At 43.6% G+C, this 24832-nt stretch overlaps 1 protein-coding gene across 2 annotated transcripts in view; it reads right to left on the bottom strand.

Annotated features, from left to right (window-relative positions):
- The window catches only part of METTL23 (methyltransferase like 23), a 521406-nt gene that overhangs the window by 143900 nt on the left and 352674 nt on the right, over nucleotides 1–24832 (bottom strand). For both annotated transcript variants that reach the window (XM_044090489.1, XM_044090490.1), the window contains one exon: nucleotides 19215–19299. In XM_044090489.1, the coding sequence (XP_043946424.1) occupies nucleotides 19215–19299 (85 nt within the window). The remainder of the gene's footprint in view (nucleotides 1–19214; nucleotides 19300–24832) is intronic.

Below are 24832 nucleotides of genomic sequence, written 5' to 3'. Positions count from 1 at the left end.
TCTCTAGTTTGGAGACAGGTAGCAAGGGCACTCGTAATCACAGGCATCGGCTCCTGAGATGTCGGCACCGAAGGTGGAGCTGGAACAATTAAGGATGGTGCCATAGTCGAGACAGTCGGTGCCGGAGGAAGCTTTGGCACAGAGGCACTAGTCACTGGAATGGTAGAAGGCATCCCAATAGAAGTCGGAGCAGAAGTCAAACCCATAGCAGTCTGAGCCGAAGAAGGGGCTCTGTGCTCCGATGAAGTCTTGTGGGCCTTATGTTTAGAAGTCTTACCTCTATCACCAGAAGGTGTGGAGGAATCAGAATGTGGCCGTTTTTTGTGTTTAACTGGAGGGGTTGAAGCCTCCGACACAGAAATAGCCTCTGCGAAAGGAGTAGGTAGCAGGCCTTTCAATATTAACTTATTTTTTCGTTCATTCAGCGTCCACTGACTAAAACTCCGACATATCTGACAGGGAGGTTCCACAGATAAATGAGAAACCCCCAGACAATTAACACAGTCATCATGACTATCACTGTTGGGGAGTTCACCATTGCAGGAGGTACAATGGTGTCCCTTTTTTACTGGACATATTCATCCACAACACACACACACACACACACACACACACACACACACACACACACACACACACACACACACAAAGAAAGTAGAAAGAAAAGAAGATACCAGCGATGGTATCCAGAGATACCACAACAGTAGGAGAGGGCATTACCAACAATAGTAAAGAATTACCCAACGGGTAGAGCTAAAGTGAGAAGATTAGGCTATTTGAGGAGTGATAAGAATAGAAAGGGTATACTGTTCTAGTAAAGTGACAAAAGTCCGATCAACACAAAAAATATCAAAAATATTTCACTTAGCTGGAGAGCTCAATGAAACGCGGCTAAATGGCTACGTGGCAAATGAGATTTGAGATAATTGGGAGAAGGGCACTGTGGGCAGCAACTTAGCTCGAGAGTTTTTTGGTGTATGCGAGCTTGGTATTTGGTTGACACGGCTCCGAGGGCTCGGAACCGAACCATCAGTGATGAATGGGAAGAACATTAAAAGCATTAGATTAAATGGTTCTCAGCTACATTACACAATTTTTAAACTAACTGGAAAAAACAGCACTCCTATTTAAAATTCAGAACAGTCTCATGGCAATCCATTAAAATACAAAACTCCTAGCTTTAAAATAACTATCTTGAACAGGAAATTGATAAAACACAAATATTTAGAAAACAGAAGGATGTTATGTGATCCTATCTCGCCTACATTCTGAATGATGGGTTCGGAGCCGATCCCTCGGCTCCGACTCGGCACGCTTATGCCAAAGAGCGAAGTCTCTTATTGGCTGAGCTTACTATATCCCAGGATGCACCACTACCAGTCCCCCAGATCTCGTTTGCCGCTTCCCTGCGAAGACGTGGTCTCGAGCTGGCTGGGCTGAGTAGCTTTTATTAACTACTTTTCTGTCAGTTTTTGCTGTTTTTTGGTCACAAAAGCTGTTTTAACGGCTATCGCTTCTTTGTGTACGTTTGGTTTGTGAAAATTGTTGTGTGTGATTGGGTTGAGTTTGTTTTCGGCCCCACTTACATCCAGGGCCTTCCCGGTCAACCTTCGAAAACTTTTCAGGGTCTCAAGTCTTTAGTAGTTTAGAGTTCCCTGTCATTTACAGCTAGTGTTTGTGTTAAACTATAACTGCAAGCTTAGATTTACCACAAGCGAATCTATAGTTGTTTAATTTCCTGTCAAAAAGTTGTTTAACATCATGTCTCAAACTCCTAGGCCTTCGGGCTTTAAAAAATGTTCGAAATGTGGTTTTAAGATGTCTATTACTGATGATCATTTGCTCTGTGTATATTGTCTAGGGGCAAAGCACTTGCAGGAGTCATGCAGCGTATGTCACACTTTTTCCTCAAGGGTCCTCCAGGAGAGGAAAAATAAATTGATTCTTAAGGGGTTAATTAAACCCTCTTTTGAAGAAGCCTTAGCATCCTCTCCGGCTCCGGCCAAAAAGAAAAGGGCTTCGGTTCCGACCAGTCCGTCGGATCCGACTGCCAAGAGACCTAGGCAGGCCTCTCCTTCGGCTCCAAAGACTTCGGAGCCGAGGTTGGGACGGTCTGCCTCGATGCCACCAGTATCGACTCCTCTGGCTTCGCAGCCGATGGCTGGGGCATCGAGAGGCGGGTCACCTTCGGCTCCACTGCTCTCGGAGCCGACAAGGGTCGCCCGCTCAGACACTTCCTCCTCGGCGCCGAAGTCTACCTCGGCACCGATGGAATCTGCTGTGAGTATTCCCTCGGCGCCGATACTCATCGAGTCGCCTCGGAGCCGGTCCCCTAGCCCTTTGGGGCCGATGGAGAGGCCTTCTCGAACCCGTTCTGTTTCCTCTCGGTCTTCGAGGATGTCGGATTCTGATATAGACAGGGTGCTCCAAAGACTGTTCCAGTCCCCAGTCTTCCAAAAATTTGTTTCGGTTCCGACCCAGCTGGTTTCGGAGCCGATGACCTTGGCCCACCCCGTTGCCATTCCTCCTCCGACCGCTTCGGCTCCGTCGGAGCAGGTGCTGTTGGAGCCGAGGGAGATCTCAGGGTCGGCTCCGACCCTTACTCCAACCCGAGCCTTCGGGTCCGAGTTTAGTACGCGGACTTCTTCGGCTGGACCCGGGGGTGATGTTTCGGGACCTATGCTTTCGGTTCCGAGCCTCCCCCTCGGTGCTTCGGCTGCGGGACTTCCGTCGGCTATCACGGCTCCGGAGTCCGGACACTCCCAGGATTCTGGGGGTCCGGCTTTCAGGGCCATGAGGAGTGCCTTGGCCAAGTCCTCTTCGGCCATCTCTCGGTTTTACCAGCACCTTCCTGGGCGTGGAGACTGGGTCTTTGGCAGTTCCCTGTCCGTAGCCAGCGGAGCCCCGAGGCCTGAGGTTACCCCAGTGGGGTTCCCTCCTCCTGAGGGTTCTTCGGAGTTGTCTTCAGAGGAACCCCCAAGGAAGAGATCGTGCAAGAGGAAGCACGTGGACTCCCCCGAGTCTATTACATCGGACACTGATATGGATGATGCGGAGGGGTCCCCAGTCGTCCTCGGATGATGTCTCATTTGCAGACATCTTAGAGATCCTCAAACAACGAGGCGGCTGGATATCCAAACCCCTCTGCTGACGAATCAGTGCTCCTCAAGGCCTTTGGGGCTCAGCCCTCCGCCTCCTGGGTGTCTCCGCCCTTGACGAGCTTCTGGATTTAGTTTGTCAAGGGCGTGGGAACATCCAGATACTGTGGAACCAGTCCCTTCGTCCAAATAAATTTTTATCTGCTCCCCGAGAAGGAGTTCCTTACTAAAGGCGTGGCTGTAGATGCCATGGTGGTGGCATCTGCTACACAACAGGACGTGGCAGAGGCTTCAACGTCCATCCATCCTCCTAATAAGGAGTCTAGGAGTATGGATAGGTACGGGAAGCGCACCCTGACTTCAGCGGCCTTTACCTTAAGGTCTCTGAATTATTTGGCACATTTTACCAGGCTTCAGAGGGATCTGGTCAAGGAGTTGTCAGATTCCTCTCGGTAACCTACCTGAGCAGCTAGCCCAGTCCGTTAGCTCTCAGTTGGCTATCCTTACGTCAATTTCTAACTCGTCCATGAGGCTCATTTCCTATACGGCCGAAGGGGCGGGTAGAGCGGCAGGCACAGGCGTGGCTCTCGAGACAAGCCTGGCTCCGCTTGTGTCAGTTCGGAGGCCTTCAAGTCTTCCTTCACGACGCTCCCTTTGATGGGTCCTCATTGTTTGGACCCAAGGTGAAAGACACCCTTACCGCTGTGAGCAAGAGGGAAAACGTTATCTGCCGTAGGTGCCCGTTATTCCACTCCCTTTCGGCCTTACCCCAAGGCTAAAGGAGGGAAAATGTGGTTCGAAAATCTCGCAAGTTTTTCTCCCAACAGCAGGAAGATTCCCGTCCAGAGGCAGAGGGCGGGGAAATTTTTCAGGGAGACGCCGTCCCAGAGGCGGCAGAGGGCCCCGCAATTCTGGAGACCGCGAGTCCTTTCGTGGCTCTTCAGCCTCCCACACGTCATGAGGGATTGCCCGGCTGTGCTGCTCGAGCCAGTTGGGTGTCGTTGCCAAGCACCTAAAAGCCTGGGAGTCAATCACTCAGGACAGATGGGTGCTTCGGATCATTGCCGGAGGTTACACCATCCCATTCAAATACTCACCCCCACCGTCCAAGAGAATCCCGGACCCACCACCCAGTCAAAGGGAAATAGCAGCCGCAGAAGCTTTAAAGCTGCTAGAAAAAGGAGTCATCCAACCGGTCCCCACAGACCAGATCGGATCAGGAAATTACTCCAGGTTCTTTTTAGTGCCAAAAAAGACAGGGGACCTGAGACCAATATTGGATCTCAGCAGACTGAACCAATCCGTCACGAAAACCAAATTCCGAATGGTCACGTTACAATCCATTCTTCCGTTGTTGGAGAAGGATGTTTGGATGTGCTCCATAGACCTCAAGGACGCCTATTATCACATACCGATACATCAGGCGTCCAGAAGGTATCTGCGCTTCAGCCTGGGAGTCAGTCATTACCAATTTTGTGCTCTGCCCTTTGGTCTCACCACAGCCCCGAGGGTGTTCACCAAGTGTTTGGCAGTAGTGACGGCTCACCTGAGAAGTCTTGGATTCCAAGTGTTTCCCTATCTCGACGACTGGCTCCTGACTGCCACCACCAGGCATCTACTAATGGACAACCTCAAAGCCACCATCTCCCTGGGTGTTTCCCTAGGGATTACATTCAATTGGTCAAAGTCTGTCTTGCTGCCCTCTCAACGCATAAAGTTTATAGGAGCAGAGATAGACTCAAGATTGATGCGCGTCTTTCTTCCTGCCGAAAGGATCCGAACTTTACAGGGCCAAGTTCAAGCTCTAATCTCGAGATCCAAAGCCCCAGATGGTCCTACAGGTTTTAGGCTCAATGTCTGCCACGGTTCTTTTAGTTCCTCTAGCAAGATTACACATGAGGATTCTTCAGTGGCTCTTGTCAACTCAATGGTCCTTTCAGGATCTTCCCCTCAGTCATCACATCATGATTACGGAAATATGCAAAAGGGACCTTCGCTGGTGGCTTCAGACATCCAACTTGGATCAGGGAAAACCCTTTGTTCTGCCCCCTCCAGTGGTTACCCTGACGACAGATGCCTCCCAGATAGGGGGGGGGGGGGCATTGTCTGGGCAGGCTAGTTCAGGGCTCCTGGCTTCCGGACGAAGCTCTTCTCCACATCAAAGTGTTGGAGATGAGGGCTGTACTTCTATCCCTACAGGCCTTACACAAGTTTCTTCCTCAGGGCATCATCGCCATCCACACAGACAACATGTCGGTGGTTTGGTATCTGAACAAACAAGGAGGGACCAGATCGTACCCCCTTTGCAGAGAGGCCATGAGAGTGTGGGAATGGGCTGTAGCTACCAACCGTTTCTTGGTAGCGACCCACATCCCGGGAAAGTCAAATGTATTGGCGGACAAATTAAGCAGGACAATTCTCTCTCCTCACGAATGGTCTCTAAACCGCACAGTAGCAGCCCAGGTTTTCAAGAGATGGGGGACGCCGTGCTGCGACCTATTTGCAACTCCACAAAACACCAAGTGCCAGAGGTTCTTCTCCTTGATTCCACATCAGGAAGTACCAGCCATGGATGCTCTAGCACAACCTTGGCCAACAGGGCTACTTTATGCCTTTCCTCCAATTCCACTCCTTCCAAAAGTTATTCAAAAGCTTCTCAACTGGGGTCTTCAATGATTCTGATTGCCCCATACTGGCCTCGTCAGATATGGTTTCCTTACCTGAAAAAGCATGCAGTGGACGATCCGTGGACCTTAGACCTGATCCCGGATTTGCTAATCCATCAGTCGGGACATTGGCATCAGTCCCTTCAATCTCTAAAATTGACAGCTTGGCTCCTCCACTTCCAACCTTAGTTAGAAGGCACACACTAGACCCGGAAGTTGTTCACATTTTATCTTCGGCCCACAAACCCACCACTAACAAATTGTACCTCAGTAAGTGGAAGAGGTTTGCTATCTGGGCTCAACTCAAGGGCTTAGACCCTATCACTGCTCCTGTCCCAGAGGTTTTGAAATTCTTAACATCCCTGTTTAATCAGGGATCTTCTGTCTCAACTATTAAAGTCCAACTAGCTGCTATCTCTAAATTCCATGAATCCACGGATCCTCCTTTGATGAGCAGCAGACTATGCAAAAGCTTCATTAAAGGTGCCAGTCTGTTAAGACCACCAGTTTTCATCCTGCACCTCCGTGGGATCTTGATTTGGTGCTTGGCATTAACATCTCCCCCTTTTGAACCGGCTGCTACATGCGAATTAAAATATCTGTCTTGGAAAACGGCATTCTTAGTGGCTATTACCTCTGCAAGAAGAGTCTCAGAGCTTCAAGCCCTGTCTATTAAACCACCATACTTGATTTTCCACAAGGATAGAGTATCACTTAGGCCTAATCCATCCTTTGTCCCAAAAGTCTGTTCTAGTTTCTGTCTTCAACAATCTCTAGAGCTACCAGTTTTCTTTCCAAAATTCTCTAATGAAGCAGAATACACTCTCCATAAATTGGATGTTCACAGGCAATTACGCTTCTATTTAGATAGGACTCAGCAACTTCGTAAGTCAGACCAGTTGTTTGTGTCCTTCTCAGATAATAAATTGGGCCAAACCATTACAAAAGCTACTATCTCAAAATGGATCAGAGATTGCATAACTCAGGCCTATTCTTCTTTGAATAAACAACTTACATCATCTATCAAAGCTCATTCTACCAGAGCTATGGCTACTTCTATAGCCTTTCATTCCAAGCTCGCTATATCGGAAATTTGTGCTGCGGCTACTTGGTCCAACCCGCACACTTTCATTTCCCACTACAAATTGGATGTGGCATCTAGAGGACGAGCTTCATTTGGTTCCACGGTACTCAGGAGTGTTTTCCAGTGAGCCACCCAGGATTCAGGTGCTAGGGACGCTGTCCCATCATTCAGAATGTAGGCGAGATAGGATCACATAACATCTTTTAGTTATGTACTCACCATAACTTCAGATGTTTGGGATCCATCTCGCCTACATTCCTGATACCCACCCTCCTTCCCCCTGCCTTGCAGATCAGAAGAGATTGAACGGTTTTGAGCTCCACTGTTTTATCTTGTTTCATCTGACGATGTTATATAAGCAGGGTATGCATGTGTGCATGTATGCGGACAAACTAGATCTGGGGGACTGGTAGTGGTGCATCCTGGGATATAGTAAGCTCAGCCAATAAGAGACTTCGCTCTTTGGCATAAGCGTGCCGAGTCGGAGCCGAGGGATCGGCTCCGAACCCATCATTCAGAATGTAGGCGAGATGGATCCCAAACATCTGAAGTTATGGTGAGTACATAACTAAAAGTTTTCCCCCAAAGGGAACTTATCTGCCCAGCAGAGGAACAGCACCGAGCTGATTGTTGATCCTTGAAAGCCTTAGATGAGCACACTCTTTGGCAGCAGTAAAGTTCTGGAGGGCTTAGTAGCCAAACTGGCCTTAATCAGCACAGCTTGAGCTGCCTGACTGTTCAGGTGTGTGGAAGCTGTCTGTCTGTTATATCCTTGGCAAGGTATAACCATTAAACTTAAGACTAATACAGCAGTGATTAATATGATGAACATTCCTCTTTTCCTATAGCAGAAATAGCCATACAGGAAGGGTCAAGTCAGCCTGTACCAATCACTGTGCTAAACTGAATAAGTTACTACTGGCTGGAGTAGCTGAGACAGTAGAAGACATATGTTTGAGTTTCTGTTACTTTTCGATAGGAAAATCTGAAGAAACAGACCCACTTTTGGCAGTAAATACTTCCCTATGTAGGAAGACAGCTTTCTGGCTAAGCAGAGTGAGATTCCCTGCCCCTTAACCAAGAAGAATAGCTCTCCCTTGCCACCAAAGACATTCCAACAGCTAGAGGATGTATACAACCCGGGTCCATTGTGGCTATAGGGACAATACCAATGGGGCCCAAGAAAAAGATGAGTGGTTTAAGGAACCAGCTGTTTCCAAAATAGTCACACCCCTGTAGATGAGGCATTTTATCAACTGCTGTGGTAGCAAAGGCTGCTTAACAATCTTTTTCTTTTTGTGGCCGGAGAAGGTAGCACAGAAAAAGTTGGCTGATTCCTGGGAAAGCCAGACAGCAACTGTCTATATAACCGGTAAGATATAAAAAAGCAACTTTCTCCCTATTAAAACACAAAAAAAAAATCACTTTCAACACATACCTCCAGCTTCCTAAAGTAATTACAACATTAAAAATAATTGAAAGAACTAACTTTTTACTACAAAAGTAAAACAGGTAATGTTCCCATTTAAAAGTGTACAAAAGTAATGTGGCAATCATTAAAGATACTTTCTCCCATCTAAAGTTAATAGGTTTTACAGGAAAACAATGTTACAAGTCACAAAAAGTAAATTTAAAGGATTTTCCCCTAAGGGAACATATCTTCCCACCAATGGAATAGATTTAACTTACCATCAATCCTTGAAAGCCTGGGGGAAAGCACTCTCTTCACTGCCAGGTAAGCTCTGGTGCCCAAATCTGAGTTTTAATGAACTCAGCTTGCGTTGACTAATGGTTTGGGTGCATGGATGATGCCCTGAAAGCTGGCCAAACTTTTGTATCCTGTGCAAGATACACCCCATTTAGCTTAGGCCACTGCAGCAGTGATCTTTACAAAGAATGAGTATATTAAGAGAAACCAGAATACACAGCAGAGAGCATATAACTGAAATAAAACTATAACGGAAATCAAACCAGGAGATAAAATACCTTTTTTAGTACCTACGGCTAAAAATAAGTGCCTAACAAATTGGGAAGGAGCTTCTGAAGTTGTAAATAAAAGGGAAGTGAATGGAATTATATGGTGAGACAACAAGAAAAAAGGAAACCAGAAGAGTTATAAAACATAAATGTTCTGAAGTAGTAAGTAAGACCCCCATCTCGGGGGGGGGGATGTTGATCTAGACATTCCCTGCAGGAAGGTGTGCTCCACAGAAGGGAGTAGCCCAGAGACATAACATGCAAATTCAGGGGGGGACCAAGGGGTTGTTCATACATGGAAAAATTCCCTGGTGGAAGCAGTTAACAGCACGATTTCCCCATGAAACTCTTAGGTTCTACCCCAGCTCCAGCCTTAGAACAGAGATAGTCTGGAGGCTGAAGGAGAGCATGGTAAACCCAACAATGGACAGCGGCACTGGGAAGAGGAACCAAAAGAAAAAATAAATAGGGGAGAAGGTATCCATGTCTCAGAAACAAAAGGTGAAGGAACTTGTACTCAGGAATAGGGACATTTTATAAGACTTGGCTGGCAGAACCAGTTTAATTCAGCAAATCACTGAAACCATGGCATGCGAGTAAGTACATCTGTAACTATACCGGATACCAGACTCCCATCAATAAACAGCCAGGGAAGAGATACAGAAAATGCTTCATCTTGGAATCAGAAGAATTTGAAAGTGAGTACAGTATTTCCATAGTATTGGTTCCCAAACCCAGTGTGTCTATAAGATTTTGTAGTTACTTCAGAAAGCTGAATAGCATACTGAATGTTGATTCATATCCCATGCCCAAAATGGATTAAGTGATTAAACGGCTGAATTTCTGTCTATGTTAGATCTAATCAAGGACAAAAGGCAAATGGCAAATTTTCTATCCCCATAAAAAGCTAATGGAAAAAGACTTTCTGTACATCATATACACTCTTCCATTATAGTTGTGGCTTCCAAGGAGCACAAACAGCATTCCAGAGGCTGACAGGTAAAATTCTTATATCCCACAAAAGGTATGCAGCAGCCTAATTGAATGTTGTGGTGACAATTTCTGAGGGCTGGAAAATCTATCTCCCTAAAATTCAAGCTGCCTTGGATTCCCTACATCAAACTGATGTGACTGCTAACCCAGCTAAGAACAAGTTAGGCCTGGTTGAAGCTCTCTCTTTAGGTTATATAATTGATCAAGGGATAGTATAACCATGGGCTGAAAACAAGGCAATACAAAACTGGCCCGCACATTCCCTAAGATGAAAGCCAAGGCTTTCTTAGGCCTAGCAAAATATTATTAGAATTTATTCTGAGTTTTACTGATATTGCATGATCTCAACTGACGTGACTAAGGGTAAGGCTTCCTTGTGAATAAGGGACAGACAAGTACAAGCCTTTAGACATCCAAAGGCTATATTGCATTTGGAACCTATCCTGGCAGTTCCCAACTTCAATATACTGTTTCTAGTACAAAATGACATCTCTGAAGGAAGCATCAGCACAGTACTGACTCAGTCGATAAGGAAGAAGAACATCTCCATGTGTTACATAAGCAGAAGGCTTAGCTTAGTAATGCTGAGAAATGTTATTCGGTGACAGGGATTATCTAATGATCAAAATGGGCCCTCATCATATTTACGAACTGCTTGCTAGGGACAAAGTTTATACCACTCTTTAGTGGTTTGCAGAAAAAAGACTTAACTGGGTGTTGACCATCCACCCTACAGCTTTAGAATTAAAAATTCTCTGCTCCACAGCCATTTCAGGTGTACAGCTTCATTGCTGGCACTCAAACAGGTTAAAGCTTTACTGAGGGGAATTATGTGATACAGTGGAGGTTGCTTAGCATAGGGAGTTCTATGCCTTTAAGGCTAACACAAGCCAGTAAACAGCAGCAAGGAAGTAAGAATCAGTTCTCCGAAGAGGTATTTCAGGCGTTAGATCTAACCAAGGACAAAAGGCAAATGGCAAGTTTTGCTATCCCCATAAAATGCTGTAGGTTAGAGGACCTGTGTTATACTACTGAACCTCAGAAATGGGGAACCTGCTGAAAAGAACCTCTGGGAACCTCAGATTTCAATCAGACAAATGCAGAAACTAGAACAGAATAAATAAATATATATACATACGTGCTGGTTTGACATGCGTGAATGGGCGTACCTTCTTTGAAGGCTGTGTGTCAGGGCCGGCAACTCGGCACGTAAAAATCTACTGCCAATCATTAGCGGACCGGAGTTCCACTGTGGCGACCCCTAACAGGGAAAAGCCGAAAGACACAACAACATACGTGCTGGTTTCTCTCCTCCCAAGCCAAGGGCAGTCACATGCTACAATGTATATTTACTTATATGACAGTACTGGTAATTCTAATTTCCCTAAGACACATAACTACCACATACAAACACTATGATGACTTTTATATCACTCATCTCCTGGTTAAAAAGGGTTTCTAAAAATCAAACAGCAGAAGGAGCATCAAAAGATGTGCTGCCTTTAGACAAATAAAAAGGTCCTTCTTTAAGTGATTGAAGAGACCTCAAAAGACATGTTATAAATAGTTAAGAAAATGCTGATACCTGAAACTGAAAAACTACAAACATCCTACATTGAGTTTTCGGTAACTGAAAATCCACACCCCACGATGAGCTGTGCAACTGTCTAAGCTGCCTGAAATTCCTTCCAAAACACACCTTTAGTGTTTAGTGAAAATAAAAAAAATAAAATGGGAATCTACTGCCTAGTGTAGAATGTAAAATAAATATGAGCACTGAACTAAGTTTTGTAAAAGTACACAAAAGCTTCATGTTTAAATATATATTAAGGCCTAGTTTAGTATAAATTTTTATCATAAGAGAACTTGAACACCAGAGAACTTAAACTGCCTTTTTTACAAATATGCAAACCTTTTACTGACTTATATAATCTGCTCATTTCACACATGTAATGTGTAGTAACTGCTGCTGACAGAAAATAGTGTGTACATCTCCCTCAGAGGACTGAAGAAAAAAATTCAGAAAGATGCAAGTCATTTGTAAGTACTTAAGGGCTCAGGTGTGACAATCCAAACATTAATTGTGTGCATTATTTAAACAATAACCCACAGCTGGGTGTGGGTAATGCTGGATTTATCCCATGGTTGGTGTGGTTTGATCACGAGGGCGAATCCAGCATTGCCCACAACCAGCTGTGGATTATTGCTATTACACAATGACATTATTTAAGAAAAAAAATACTTACTTTTCTTAAATAATGTCATTGTATAATGCCTCCGTGCTGCCCTTCCACAGTTTTCTGGTATCCTCTGGCATTTCTGATGTACTGCGCATGCGTAAGGGACTTGTGTTCCCACGCTTACGCAGTATATCAATGCTGTGCAGAGGTAGCAGTGGAAAAAGGAAGATCTCTGTTGCTTTTTTAAGATATCTTGCTATGTTATACGAGTTGAAGAAAGTACAGTTTTGTACCTACCATAAATGTAGATGTCCGAGAGGAATGCATCTGCAGTCCTTACAAATGGGTTGTCCTGTCGTCAGGCAGCCCCTTGGTCGGCCGGATTCCAAAGTCTGGGTCTGGCTTCGGCTGGTGTCGCACTTCATCCGACGTCATTGCGGCAGTTTTTCGGGTATAAAGGCATCAGCCGACGCCATTTTCCTCAGTGTTTCTTGCCCCAGATGCCAGGTGCCCTCTTGGTAGGCTAAATTTGGATAAATGCCAAAGTTTCCAAATAGTAGAGAGCAAACACACAAAATAAACATGTATGCACATATATACAAACAAATACACCATAATAGATCCCCCCAAGCTAGCTGAAGATTGGTAAGTACCCTAGGAGTACCTCAGAGGGGAAGGAGGGTGGGTAATCCTGACTGCAGATGCATTCCTCTCGGACATCTACATTTATGGTAGGTACAAAACTGTACTATGTCCTTCAAGGATGCATCTGCAGTCCTTACAAATGGGTAGAATACCATAGCTAAACTAGGGGAGGAGGAAATGAGAATAGATTATGGTGTATTCAGGATCCCTTGCAAAACAGCAGTGGCAAAGCCAGCACAGGATCTAGAGTATAGAGGTAAGTTATAATGTTTGGCAAATGTATGCACGGAGGTCCAAGTAGCAGCCTCTATAATGTCCTTGGTAGCCACTCCTCGTAAGAAAGCTGTGGTAGTGGCTGTGGCCCTTGTAGAGTGAGGCCTGATGTTCTCTGGAGTTTTCTTTCCATGGTAGGAGTAACAAAGTCTAATGCAATTTCCTATCCTTTTGGATATTGTCTGTTTAGAAATTGGTTTTCCTTCTTTTCCTGTTGCATAAGCTACCAGAAGCTGGTCAGTTTTTCTATTGTTTTTTGTCCTGTCCAGGTAGTAGCGTAATTGCCTGTGTACATCCAAGGTGTGTAAGAGCTTTTCCCCCCTGTTCTGTGGATTGGGGAAGAATGTAGGAAGGTGGATAGCCTGATTTAAAGAGACTCTGGATACCACCTTAGGCATAAATGTAGGATTTGTTCTCATGGACACTCTATCTTGATGGAAGATCAGGAAGAGTTGTACTGCCATTAATGCTTGTAGTTCAGAGACCCTTCTTGCTGAAGTTATTGCCAGCAGGAAGGCAGTCTTCCAGGATAAGTATTGCAAATCTGCTGTAGCTGCTGGCTCGAAAGGAGGTAGAGTCAGTTTTTCTAGCACAAAGTTCAAGTCCCATGCTGGCAATGGAGGTTTCCTGGGAGGTTTTACATTTTAATTCCCTCAGAAACTGTCTGAGCAGAGGATGCGAGAAGACAGGAGGATCCAAGCTGTATTGTGCCGAAATAGCTGATGCATGTATCTTGATGGAGGAATAGGACAGGCCTGTGTGGTAGAGCTCAGCCAAGTACTCCAGGATGTTGGCTATGTTCACCAGTGTCACGTCTTGCCCTTTTGCAGCACTCCAGATGAGATATCTTTTCCATTTTGCTGCATAATTCTTTCTTGTTGAAGGTCTATGAGCCTCCAGGATTATGTCCTTAACCCTTTGGGATAAATTTGGGTTAATTTCTGTCATGTAATGTTCCAGGCAGTTAGCTGCAGAGTTTTTAGGCTTGGATGCAGAATGTTGTAGTTGTTCTGTGTCAGCAGTAATGGGATCAGGGGTAGTTTCCATATTTGTTCCCGGGACATGCTCCTCAGCAGTGGGTACCAATGTTGTCTTGGCCAGTCTGGGGCTATCAGAATGATCCTCGGACGTTCCTCTTTGATCTTGAGAAGCACCTTGTGCATCAAAGGAAGTGGTGGGAATGCGTATGCTGTCAGGCTTTTCCAACTGAAGGATAGGGAGTCCACCTTCCAAGCAAGTGGGTGGGTAAGTCCTTGTGCAGAATTTCTTCAACTGGTGATTGTATGGGGATGCAAACAAGTTTATTTGTGGTAATCCCCATTTTCTTGTGATGGCTTTGAAGATGTCCGGATGCAGCATCCATTCGTGGGCATCTGTTGTAGTTCTGCTTAATATGTCTGCTAGAATGTTTTCCTTCCCTGGTACATAAATTGCCTGTAACTGAAGGTTGTAACTCAGAGCCACATCCCATAAGTCTAGTGCCAGCCGGCATAGGGGGTATGAGTGTATGCCAACCTGTTTGTTGATGTACCACATAACTGTGGTGTTGTCTGTCCTTATCAACAGCTGGCCTTCGTGGAGAAGAGGTCTGAATGCCTGGATTGCCAATTTTACTGCCATCATTTCTTTTAGATTTATGTGCAGATGCAGTTGGTCTTGAGTCCATAGGCCTTGAATGCACTTGTCCATCATGTGTGCCCCCCAACCGAGGTCTGAGGCATCTCTCGTGATAGTTTGTCTTGGATGACTTTTGCTGAAGGGCAGTCCTGTGTTTGATTGACAGGCCTGAGCCCACCATAAGAACTCTTGCTTCAGGCAAGGGATCATTGGAATTTTGGTTTCCAGGCTGTGCTTGTGCTGAGACCACAAATTCTTTAGGTACCACTGTAGCTTTCTCATATGAAGCCTGGCATGAAAGACCAGAATTATGCAGGATGCCATGAAGCCTAGAGCTTGTAGCACTTTTCTTGCAGTTAGATGGCTCTGCTTTGTTAATGCCAAGAAATAGAGAGGAAGTTGTTCTTTCTTTTCTGCAGTTAGAAATGCCATTTGTTTTGATGTGTCCAGTTCTGCACCCAGAAAGGTTATTATTTGGGATGGAATCAGCCTTGACTTTTTTGTATTGACTGTGTATCCCAGGTCTTGTAGCAGGTAAATGACTCTTTGTAAGTCTTCTGTTAATTTGTTTTTGTTGTCCGCTTGTATCAGGCAGTCGTCCAGGTAGGGAAAGATTTGAATTCCCTGAAGTCTGCAATGAGCGATTACTGATGCCAGGCATTTCGTGAACACTCTGGGCGCAGTAGATAAGCCAAAGGGCAATGCTGAGAATTGATAATGCTCTGATCCTGCAAGAAATCTGAGGTATCTTCTGCAAATTGGTCTTATGGGGACGTGCAGGTATGCCTCCTTGAGATCTAGAGTTACCAGCCAAGACTCCTTGCCCAGCATGGGAAGAAGCTGCTGTAGAGTCAGCATTTTGGATTTTGGAACAATGAGGAATGTGTTTAGAGCGGACAGATCTAGAATAGGCCTCCATTTGTTTTCATTTCTTGGTACCAGGAAGAGCCTGGAGTAAAATCCCTTCCCTTGCTCCATAAATGGTACCTTTTCCACAGCTCTCATTCTTAATAATAGAGATATTTGTTTTAGAGCTTCTGCCCTTTGAGTAGGTGGTAGGTTTGGCATTCCTCTCTTTCCTGGTAGAGTATGGAAATGGAACCTGTAACCTTGGTCTATAGTTTGCAAAATCTATTTTTCTCTTGTAATGCAGTGCCAGTTGCTTGAAAATAAGGTTAGCTTTCCGCCTAAGGGTGCTTCTAGTTGTTCCCTGGTAGGCGGTGCCACCGCCAAGTCACTGTGATTGAGTTGTTGTAGTGGTGGTGGCTGTATCCGTGCCTCGTTGGTTGTTACCCTGCCACTGGCGACCCCTGTAGGTACCTCTGGATTGGTTTCTGCCTCTAGAGCCTATTCCTGCCTCTTTGTGCCTTAGAGGACTCGGAAAGGACCAATTCTTGGAGGGCCAATTCCTGCTAAACCTTGGAGGTTGAACTTGTAAGAAATCTTTTACTGTTTGCACAGATTTTGCTTTCTCTTCCATCTTTTCAGAACCTGCTGTGCGGGGGCACCAAATAAATTGACCTTGTCCATTGGTGCATCCAAAAGCTTAGATTTGACATGGTCTGGTAATGGCTGTTCTTTCAACCATGCATGCCTCCTGATAACTGTGCCAGTCATGGCTGATCTAAAGGAAGCCTCCAGTGCATCATAGCCACATTTTAAAGAATGGTTACTAACCTGCTGTATGTTATGTAACATTTCTTGAACATACTTTTTATCTAAAGATTCTTCAGAGGACAGCTTTTTAGTCAACTGGTCAAGCATAAACTCTTGATATTGAATCATATGAAATTGGCAGTTCAAAGCTCTAGCTGACAAAGTAGCAGAGGTGTAAACTTTTTTACCCCATCTCTCTAAGGACCTGGATTCCCTTTCAGAGGGGAGGGGTTTTTTAGAAGTAGCAGCTGCTACAGCTTTAGGGCCCTGGGAGATAGTTTCTGGATCTGCAAAAGGGGCCTTATATAAGTGGTGATGAGTGTCCGGGACCCTGTAGTACCTATCTGGTTTAGCAGGAGCCGGAGGTAAAGTATCAGGAGTAGTGCAAGCATCATTAAATGCATCATCAACAACAGATAGAACTGGAGGAATAGCTAAAGGCCTATGCTGTGGTAAGTGTAGAAAGGTCCTAAGCCTTTTTCTTGAGTCTGAGAAATCTTGGCCCTGTCATTGAAAATGTTCCCTCATAGCATGCAAGGTTTCCCCAAAGGAAAATTCCTCAGGAGGAGAGGCTGAAGGGATGGACTCCTCAGCATCGGAGTCTTCATAAGGAGAATAAGAAGCCTCAGGAGGATCTGAATGTTCTGAATCATCAGAAGAATCATCTGTGGCTACTGGCTCAGGGGGCTCTGCTCTAGGCCTCTTTTCTGGAGGAGGGAGAGAGGCCCTGTCTGGATGAGGCTGGGATCCACGAATTAAAGTGATGAGATCCTGTGCCAAAGAAAGCATATGGGAGCTGGTGCTGGGCCTGTGAGAGGGGGGCTTGGCAGGCACAGGTTTGGAAGTTTTGGCTGCTTTAGCCCTGGCAAAGGCCTTAATAGACATAGCTGGAGGAGGCCTAGCAGCTCCACGTGCAGGAGTAGAAATATCTAATGGAATGGTGTCTGATAAATCCTGTGAAATCGCAACAGAAGGCTGGATTTCAGAAGCCGTTTCTACCAGAATAGAAGAGGCCTCGGTAGGAGGCAAGTTATCGGCTGAAGAAAGAACCGCTTGCTTGGTTTCGGCCGAAACCGAGACACTCGTGGATTGCTTAACCGCGGTTTCAGCCAAAACCGCGGACCGCGAGTGTCGGTCCTTTTCTTTGCGTTTTTTAGTTATTTGCGTAGTCGGAGGATCCGACGGCATAATGTAGGCAAAATCGGAGCCGAAAATCTGTTCAGCAAAGTCCGAGCGACGTCTAAGCGTCCGCCGGTTAAAAGAAGCACAGGCTAGACAAGCTGCTACGTCGTGGTCTGGGCCTAAACAATGTATGCAATAGGAGTGGAAATCTTTATGAGGTATTTGTTTCCCACAAGATAAACAGTTATTAACTTTCTCTGACATCGGCTGAGGCAAGAAAGAGTCCCCAACGGGGTACTTAGCTTTATAGAAGTCTTCGAAGTAGTATTCGGTAGTAGTAATCTCTGGATCTGACCGACCGGCACTTGCGAACAGCTTCTGCTTCGGGCGCCACGCGGCAAGAAAGACTGAGGAAAATGGCGTCGGCTGATGCCTTTATACCCGAAAAACTGCCGCAATGACGTCGGGTGAAGTGCGACACCAGCCGAAGCCAGACCCAGACTTTGAAATCCGGCCGACCGAGGGGCTGCCTGACGACAGGACAACCCATTTGTAAGGACTGCAGATGCATCCTTGAAGGACATCTCATATAACATAGCGAGATATCTTAAAAAGCAACAGAGATCTTCCTTTCTCCATTGCTACCTCTGCAGAGCAAAAAAATAAAAAATTAAAAAAAAATCAGGAGATATACTAATGGAAAAAGTCAGAGTTGAAGAACTCGTATAACATAGCGAGATATCTTAAAAAAGCAACAGAGATCTTCCTTTCTCCATTGCTACCTCTGCAGAGCAAAAAAATAAAAAATAAAAAAAAAAATCAGGAGATATACTAACGGAAAAAGTCCGGGTGACCGGACTTTTTTCCGTTAATATATTCTCAGATTGACAATGGGCACACTGGTTGGCTGCTCATTTTTGAATATTAATGGCCAGGCATTGTATAATTTATATTTATTTGTTATAAATCCACAGAGGAGAACAACTAATACAGAGCACATTAAATAGACAGTATTTTACTATATGTGCTGTCTGCCAGTATGAAGCAGGAAATTCTATACTTCTCAGGTAAATGTCTGTACAGGAATCCAGCTGAGAAAACAAAGCACCAAGACTAACAAAATGAAGACTAACATGGAAATCCTGTGACAATGCATTAAACACATTGACAATGTCCTCCTTTTGTTGCTCAGCTGTATAATCTAGTTATAGAGGAACATGTAACAAATAAATACTAGCAAGCAAACTAAGCACAACAAGCTTTATACAAATGTGCAGAACAAAATTAGATTATATTCATGTACAATGCAGACATGGTATGGAAAAATATCTGGATTATACTTTATGGAATTACTGAACAACATCAAGAACTTTTAAAGTTTATCTGCTAAAAGATGTAAAAGGCTAGGCATCTTACAGTTCCTGTGATCACTTGTTAGGATTGGTGTGTTCTTACTGGCAGAGAGCCAAGTATGTTAGTTAGAAATACTACATAAACTGATACATTTGACTGCAATAAACCTATATTTTGTAACTGATCCTGGAAGATAAAGATTGAAATGTGTGAATACAAAGTATTTGTTAAGTCAAGCTTTGAGTACAAAACATACATTTGGGACACTGAATATGTACAGTTGACAGTGAAAATCTCAACACTGTATGAAGGACTGAGCTTTGCATTCTGCTTAGCCCCTGCTTTTTTTTCTGTTCTTGTAAATAAAACATTTTGAAATTATGGAGCTAGCGATGAAAGACTTGTTTATTTCTGAAAGCACTAGAAAGGTACTGCGCTATGTACGACAGACTGTCTCACTGAAGCATGCTTCCATTTCAACCGTGAAGACAAACAAATGTAAGCTTTCATGAGAGGAAGTGAATGAAAACCCATTTATCAGATTTCTCACCTTCGCTCCTGATAAGTCATCCAAAACTGAGCATGGGGGTTTTTACACAGAAGGAAGTAAATGGTCATTAAAACATCTTCAAAATCTGTTAAACATAAACAGAAGGCACTGTCAGATGGTGCATGCTTAATAATACAACAAAACAGCTGTACATAGAAATATACATTTTTGACTACATGAACACTGGTAGTACACAGAAAGGATGCTCACTTCCAGGAACAAATTCAAGTAAAGAACACAGGAAAAGAGAAAGCAACAGACTGCATGCGAAATGCAGCACATACCATAGTATATGGAAAAGGTGCTATAGCGGTGAGACAAAATATAACAATAATTGCCACATATACTATGACACAAAGACTGAATACACAGTTATAGTCAAATAACAGTTTTATAAACACTCACTCACTGAACACTTTTGTCACTTTTATAGGCAAAGCCCATGAATACAAAGTTAAGTGACTTTGTCATGGTCACACATTAGGTAAGTAGAAGACACTGTGATTAAAACCTGTCTCCAACTTCACAAACCAACACCTGGCTTAACTACTGTGGTGCACCATCTCTTATAGTAATGGAATATGAATAGTTTATTCATGACTGGCTGCATCAATTCACCATCACTAAAAAAGGAAACTACACCCATGATCTGTGTTCGACTAATGGCTCAAGTGCTAGAGGAGTTCGGTAAGGGAGTGCCAGCTTGCACCAGGGAAGGATGTTTTTTACTTGCTCACAGTCTGACACATGACACATGATAGGGACAGTGTTGTAATTGTAAGGAAGATATCTGTCTGCATTTTGACTCAGAAGTGAGGCCTGAGCTAACTGATGTTATGTGAAGTGATGCACATGAACTCAGTAGCTCCTCCCTAATTATAGCATACAAAACATTCCCCAGAGTGGACAGCGTGTTTGATGCTGCCAGCCACTCTACTCTGATCTACTTCACTTTCCCCATGCCCCAGTGGTACATTCCCATTCCAGAGGTACAGTACCAGGGATATTAAGGTAAAATGAAACTACAGCTAGATAATGGCTGAAGGTTAGCTGAAGGACAAGGATGTTAAAACACACCAAAAAGACAATACACTGACAGTTATGCAGAAAAATATTCCACAACAAAAAGTACTTAATGAAGAACTACAGGAACACAGAACTAGACTACAGGGAGGGATTACTTGGTCCAATTAGCTTGACATGCCCATCTCCTTACCTAACCTAAATAGATTCACTTCATAGTGTAGGGGAGGAGGAATAACAGAAGATAATGGCTCCTGGTCATAAACATCAGAATACAAAAACCTTAGATATACTCAGTTTGAACCACACAAGATTCCTCCAAAGATAAAGCAGAGAATGAGGGCAACTTTTTGTCTCTGTGGAATAAACAAAGGCACAAAAAATTTCGTCTGAGAAGCTTCAATAGCGTAGTGTATTATTATTTTATATTTTTATTTGTGTTTGTATTTGTTAACTGGAGCAGAGTACTGATCCAAATGAACTCTTTTCAGACTCAGCATTGGAACGCTATCTGGTTAAGTGATTTGCTCAGTCACACAGGCAAATAAAGGCTGATAAAAATCACACCTTGGATCACATTAAGCGGCTTGTTCTTCTGTGATAACTGCCATTTTCCAGCCAGATTCACATGAAACACAATCAAACATTCTTCCTATGGTGACATTTTTATTCTGCGATGCCAAATTTCACCCTTCAGTGGCAAAAATCACCCTACTGCAAGATACTGATACGTACCAATATGTACCAATGTCCTTAACGGTTTGTCTCCTCTTATCAAGACTGGTAAACCGCCATAATTTGTGATAGGCTCTGCTATTCTTGTTTTGGGAATATTTGAGGATATATCACCATGGAAGATTAAAATAATGGAAACGTTTTCTGGCCTTCTTTTTTCATTTTCTACTTTGGTTTTCATTATACTCCTCTATTTTCTGTGTCATTATTTTCAGCACCTTACCACTATATTTCTTACTTTTCTCCAACCAATTAGAGATCTCTTCATTTTTTTTTAATTTTAAAACTCTTCTTTTTGTTGTTATTCAATAATTAACATACTTACATATTATAAAGTGACAGTTCCATTTTATTCCAGACAACTGTCACTATAACAGTGCAATTTAACAACTTCCATATGATACTATGGTACTATTTATTTATCCTCTTAATCAGATAACCTTGTAATTCCAAAGCATTTATCCTGGCACTTTTTGATACTTAGCAGAGCTAAGATTCAAACAATGTTAAGTCTAGACATTTTCATCAATTTTTATAGTCACTCAATTTACCGGCCCCTGCTTCGACTAAGACATTAGCTTGTCCATGTATCAGACTAAACAAAAGGGGATAAAGGGGCCCATTTAATATAGTTTATTACAATAGCCATCATAACCAGTTTAATGAAGCATAGTCAGTATTGACTGCTATAAGCCTTTCCATCTCACACCTTACACTGTCTGCTTATTGTTTTAAGTTATACTTACACACTTCATCAATCTCCATCACATCCTTTTTTTTTGACCAAGACATCATCTTGTCCACCTATCAGACTAACCAACAAGGGGAGCCTATTATCACTATTATACCAAATTTTCTACAACTTCCGTGATGGCCTCCAGTCCATTCAAATAAAAAAAGAAGATATGTACTTACCATAATCTTCCATCTGTGTTGTTCATTTTCATTTACCCATGAGATAAAAGGTTCGGTTCTGATATCGGAACTGACTCAGCCGTTGTTACAGCTCACTCGGGCCAAAAACTCAAGCTTCACCTCTACCACAATTCTTCTTTCCCAGTTACCTGACACTGAGTTTGCTGATTAGATATAAAAGTCATAGATAAGGAAGTCATATCTGCTATACCTTAAGGATCAGAATAACTTAAATGTACACTAACTGTTCCACCAAAGAGTCTTCAAAGGCCTAGGGATGGAGGGAGGGGAGTCAAGAACAACTGAAAATGGACAACACAGGTGGATCGTTATGGTAAGTACATAACTTCTTTATCTGATTATATCAATTTTCATTTTACCCTTAACATATGGGGCAGAGTCCCCTGCTACCCAGACCTTCAGAGGACTCACGGAAGGATATTCCTGAGCATCACTGAACCAAAGGATGCTCTTCCCCTAGAAACCAAATCCAATTTGTAATGAGTAATAAAGGTACAGTGAGAAGCCCAAGTAGCTGCTGCACATATCATCAATTGAAGCTCTAGACTGGAAAACTGCTGAAATGGCTACAGAACTTGTAGAATGTGCCTTAACGGGCCTAGGCAATTTTCTTCTTGTCATAGATAAAAGAAATACAATCCTTGAGCCATCTGGCTAAGTTCACCTTGCTGACTGGTTTAACAAACCTCGCACTTGAAAAGGAGACAAATCGCTGGTCAGACTTATTCATGTCTTTCGCCTTGTGGAGGCAAATTGTTGGTCAGATTTATTCATGTCTTTTGCCTTGTAAAGATAAAAGCGTAACTGTCTGTGAACCTCTAGCAAATGTAAAATGTATTTGCCTCTGTTCGAAAAGTTGGGAAAAAATACCAGCAAATTAATAGTCTGATATTAGACTCTGGCACTACTTTAGGTAAAAAAGGTGGGATTGTCCGTAAGGAAGCTCTATCTTTGTGAAAAATCAGATAAGGTTGTCTACGTGATAAGTATCACTCACAACACCAGCTCTTCAGCTCGAACAAACACCACTTCGAAAGTATTCAAATAAAACAACAGCCAGTTCACCAAACCAATTTATTCTCTGTAGATTCTCTAGCTCCTCGGCTTTACACTCCTTGAAGGCTTTGTAAAGCCGAGGCGCTAGAGAATCTACAGAGAATAAATTGGTTTGGTGAACTGGCTGTTGTTTTATTTGTCTACATGATAAGGCCTGAATTTCTGAAATTCTTCTAGCAGAGGTTATTGCCACCAAAAATAATGTTTTCCATGACAACTACTTTAGATCACAGTGTGCAGACGGTTCAAAGGGATAATGTACAGTGGATTGTAACACTAGGTTTAAGTTCCAAGGTGGAGTAGGGTCTTTGAAAGGAGGTTTCAGCAAAAGTGTCCCTTTTAAAAATGCTTAAAGTCTATGAGCAGCTAAGGAACGTTCTTCCAAACCATCATGGAAATTTGAAAATGCTGCTAGTTGTATTCAGATGTAGATGGGGAAGGTCATGCTAAAAGAGAGGACAAGAAATCTAAAATATTATCAACAGAAGTGGAAAAGGGGTCAATATCCCTTTCGTGAGCCCAAATATTATATCTCTTCCATTTACTAGTATACAGCCTATGTGTGGAAGGTTTCTGAAAACCTAGGAGAATTTGATTTACCAGGGAAGAAAGTTTAAGACACCTGGCAACTAATGGAACTAGAAGAACCATGCTGTCAGCTTGAGGTTCAGAATGTCTGCATGAATTAGTCCATCTGGATGGGAACTGAAGGTCTGGCGCCAAAGTCCAGAGTCCAAGGTAGATGAATCAGATAAGGCCAAAAAGGAGCAATAGGATTACTTTGCTCTTCAACCTCAGTGCTTTCTGTAAGAATTTTGGGATTAGAGTTATTGGGGGATAGGCGTATAACAGTCCAGAGGGCCAAGTGTCGAGAATAGCGTCTCTTGGTGACTTCCCCGAGGAGGAATCAGGGCAAAGTAGTTCCTGCACTTGTTATTTAAGTGAGAGGTGAACACGTCGCAGTATGGCTGGCCCCACTGACAGAAAATCCTTTCAGTCACTCCTGGATTGAGAGACCATACCTGTGGCTGAAGAATACATCAGCTCAGTTTGTCTGCTATCACACTGAAATTCCACGGAATCTGCATTGCTATCAGAAAGCAGTTGGAAGAGTATCGCCTATTGCCACACTGACTGCTTCTCAACAAAGATGGTAAGATTTGTTTCCTCCCTGTTTGTTGATGTACCAAACTACTGACATATTGTCTGTTTGAATTGCAACTGTTCCCACAGAAAGAGATGTTTGAAATGCTTGCAATGCTAAAAGCACCGCTCTTAGTTCCAGAACACTGATATGCAAGTTGGCCTCTAAGCGGGACCAAGTGCCTTGGACAGTCTTGCCAAGAAAATGCCCCCCACCCCACCTGGGAGGTGTCCCTGGTCATTATGACCTTGGGTTGTGGAAGGACAAAGTGGCAGCCCAGATGAATTTCTTTGGAGTGAATCCACCAAGCTAGGTCCTTCTTGCAACCATTGGTGATCAGAATCTGGTCCGACATGTTTGGTATAGCACAGACCATTGAGATGCCAGCAGCCATTGTAGAATTCTCATGTGATATCTGGCTAGGTGAATTACAGTTATTGTCACTGCCATACAATCTAGAGCCTGTAAAATTAGTCGAGCGAGTACCTTCTTGCTGTGGATTATTTTCTGAACTTGAGTTATAATTTTTTTGAAGTCTCACTAGAGGAAGGGATGCTATGGTTGTTGTATTCGGTAGTGCCCATACAAACTCTAAACTCTTGAGTTGGAGTCAAATGAGACTTTTCGTGATTTACAGTTATTTCTAAGTACACACAGGTCTCGAGAATGTAATCCCTTGCTTCTGTCAATCGATGCCTGGTTAGAGTGGTAATGAGCCAGTCAT

This window comes from Protopterus annectens, chromosome 12.part0 (assembly GCF_019279795.1).
Source record: "Protopterus annectens isolate FY-2018-M chromosome 12.part0, PAN1.0, whole genome shotgun sequence".
Taxonomy (NCBI): Eukaryota; Metazoa; Chordata; order Ceratodontiformes; family Protopteridae; genus Protopterus; species Protopterus annectens.
Note: the sequence above shows the minus strand (reverse complement) of the source record. Positions and strands in the feature narration are given on the sequence as shown.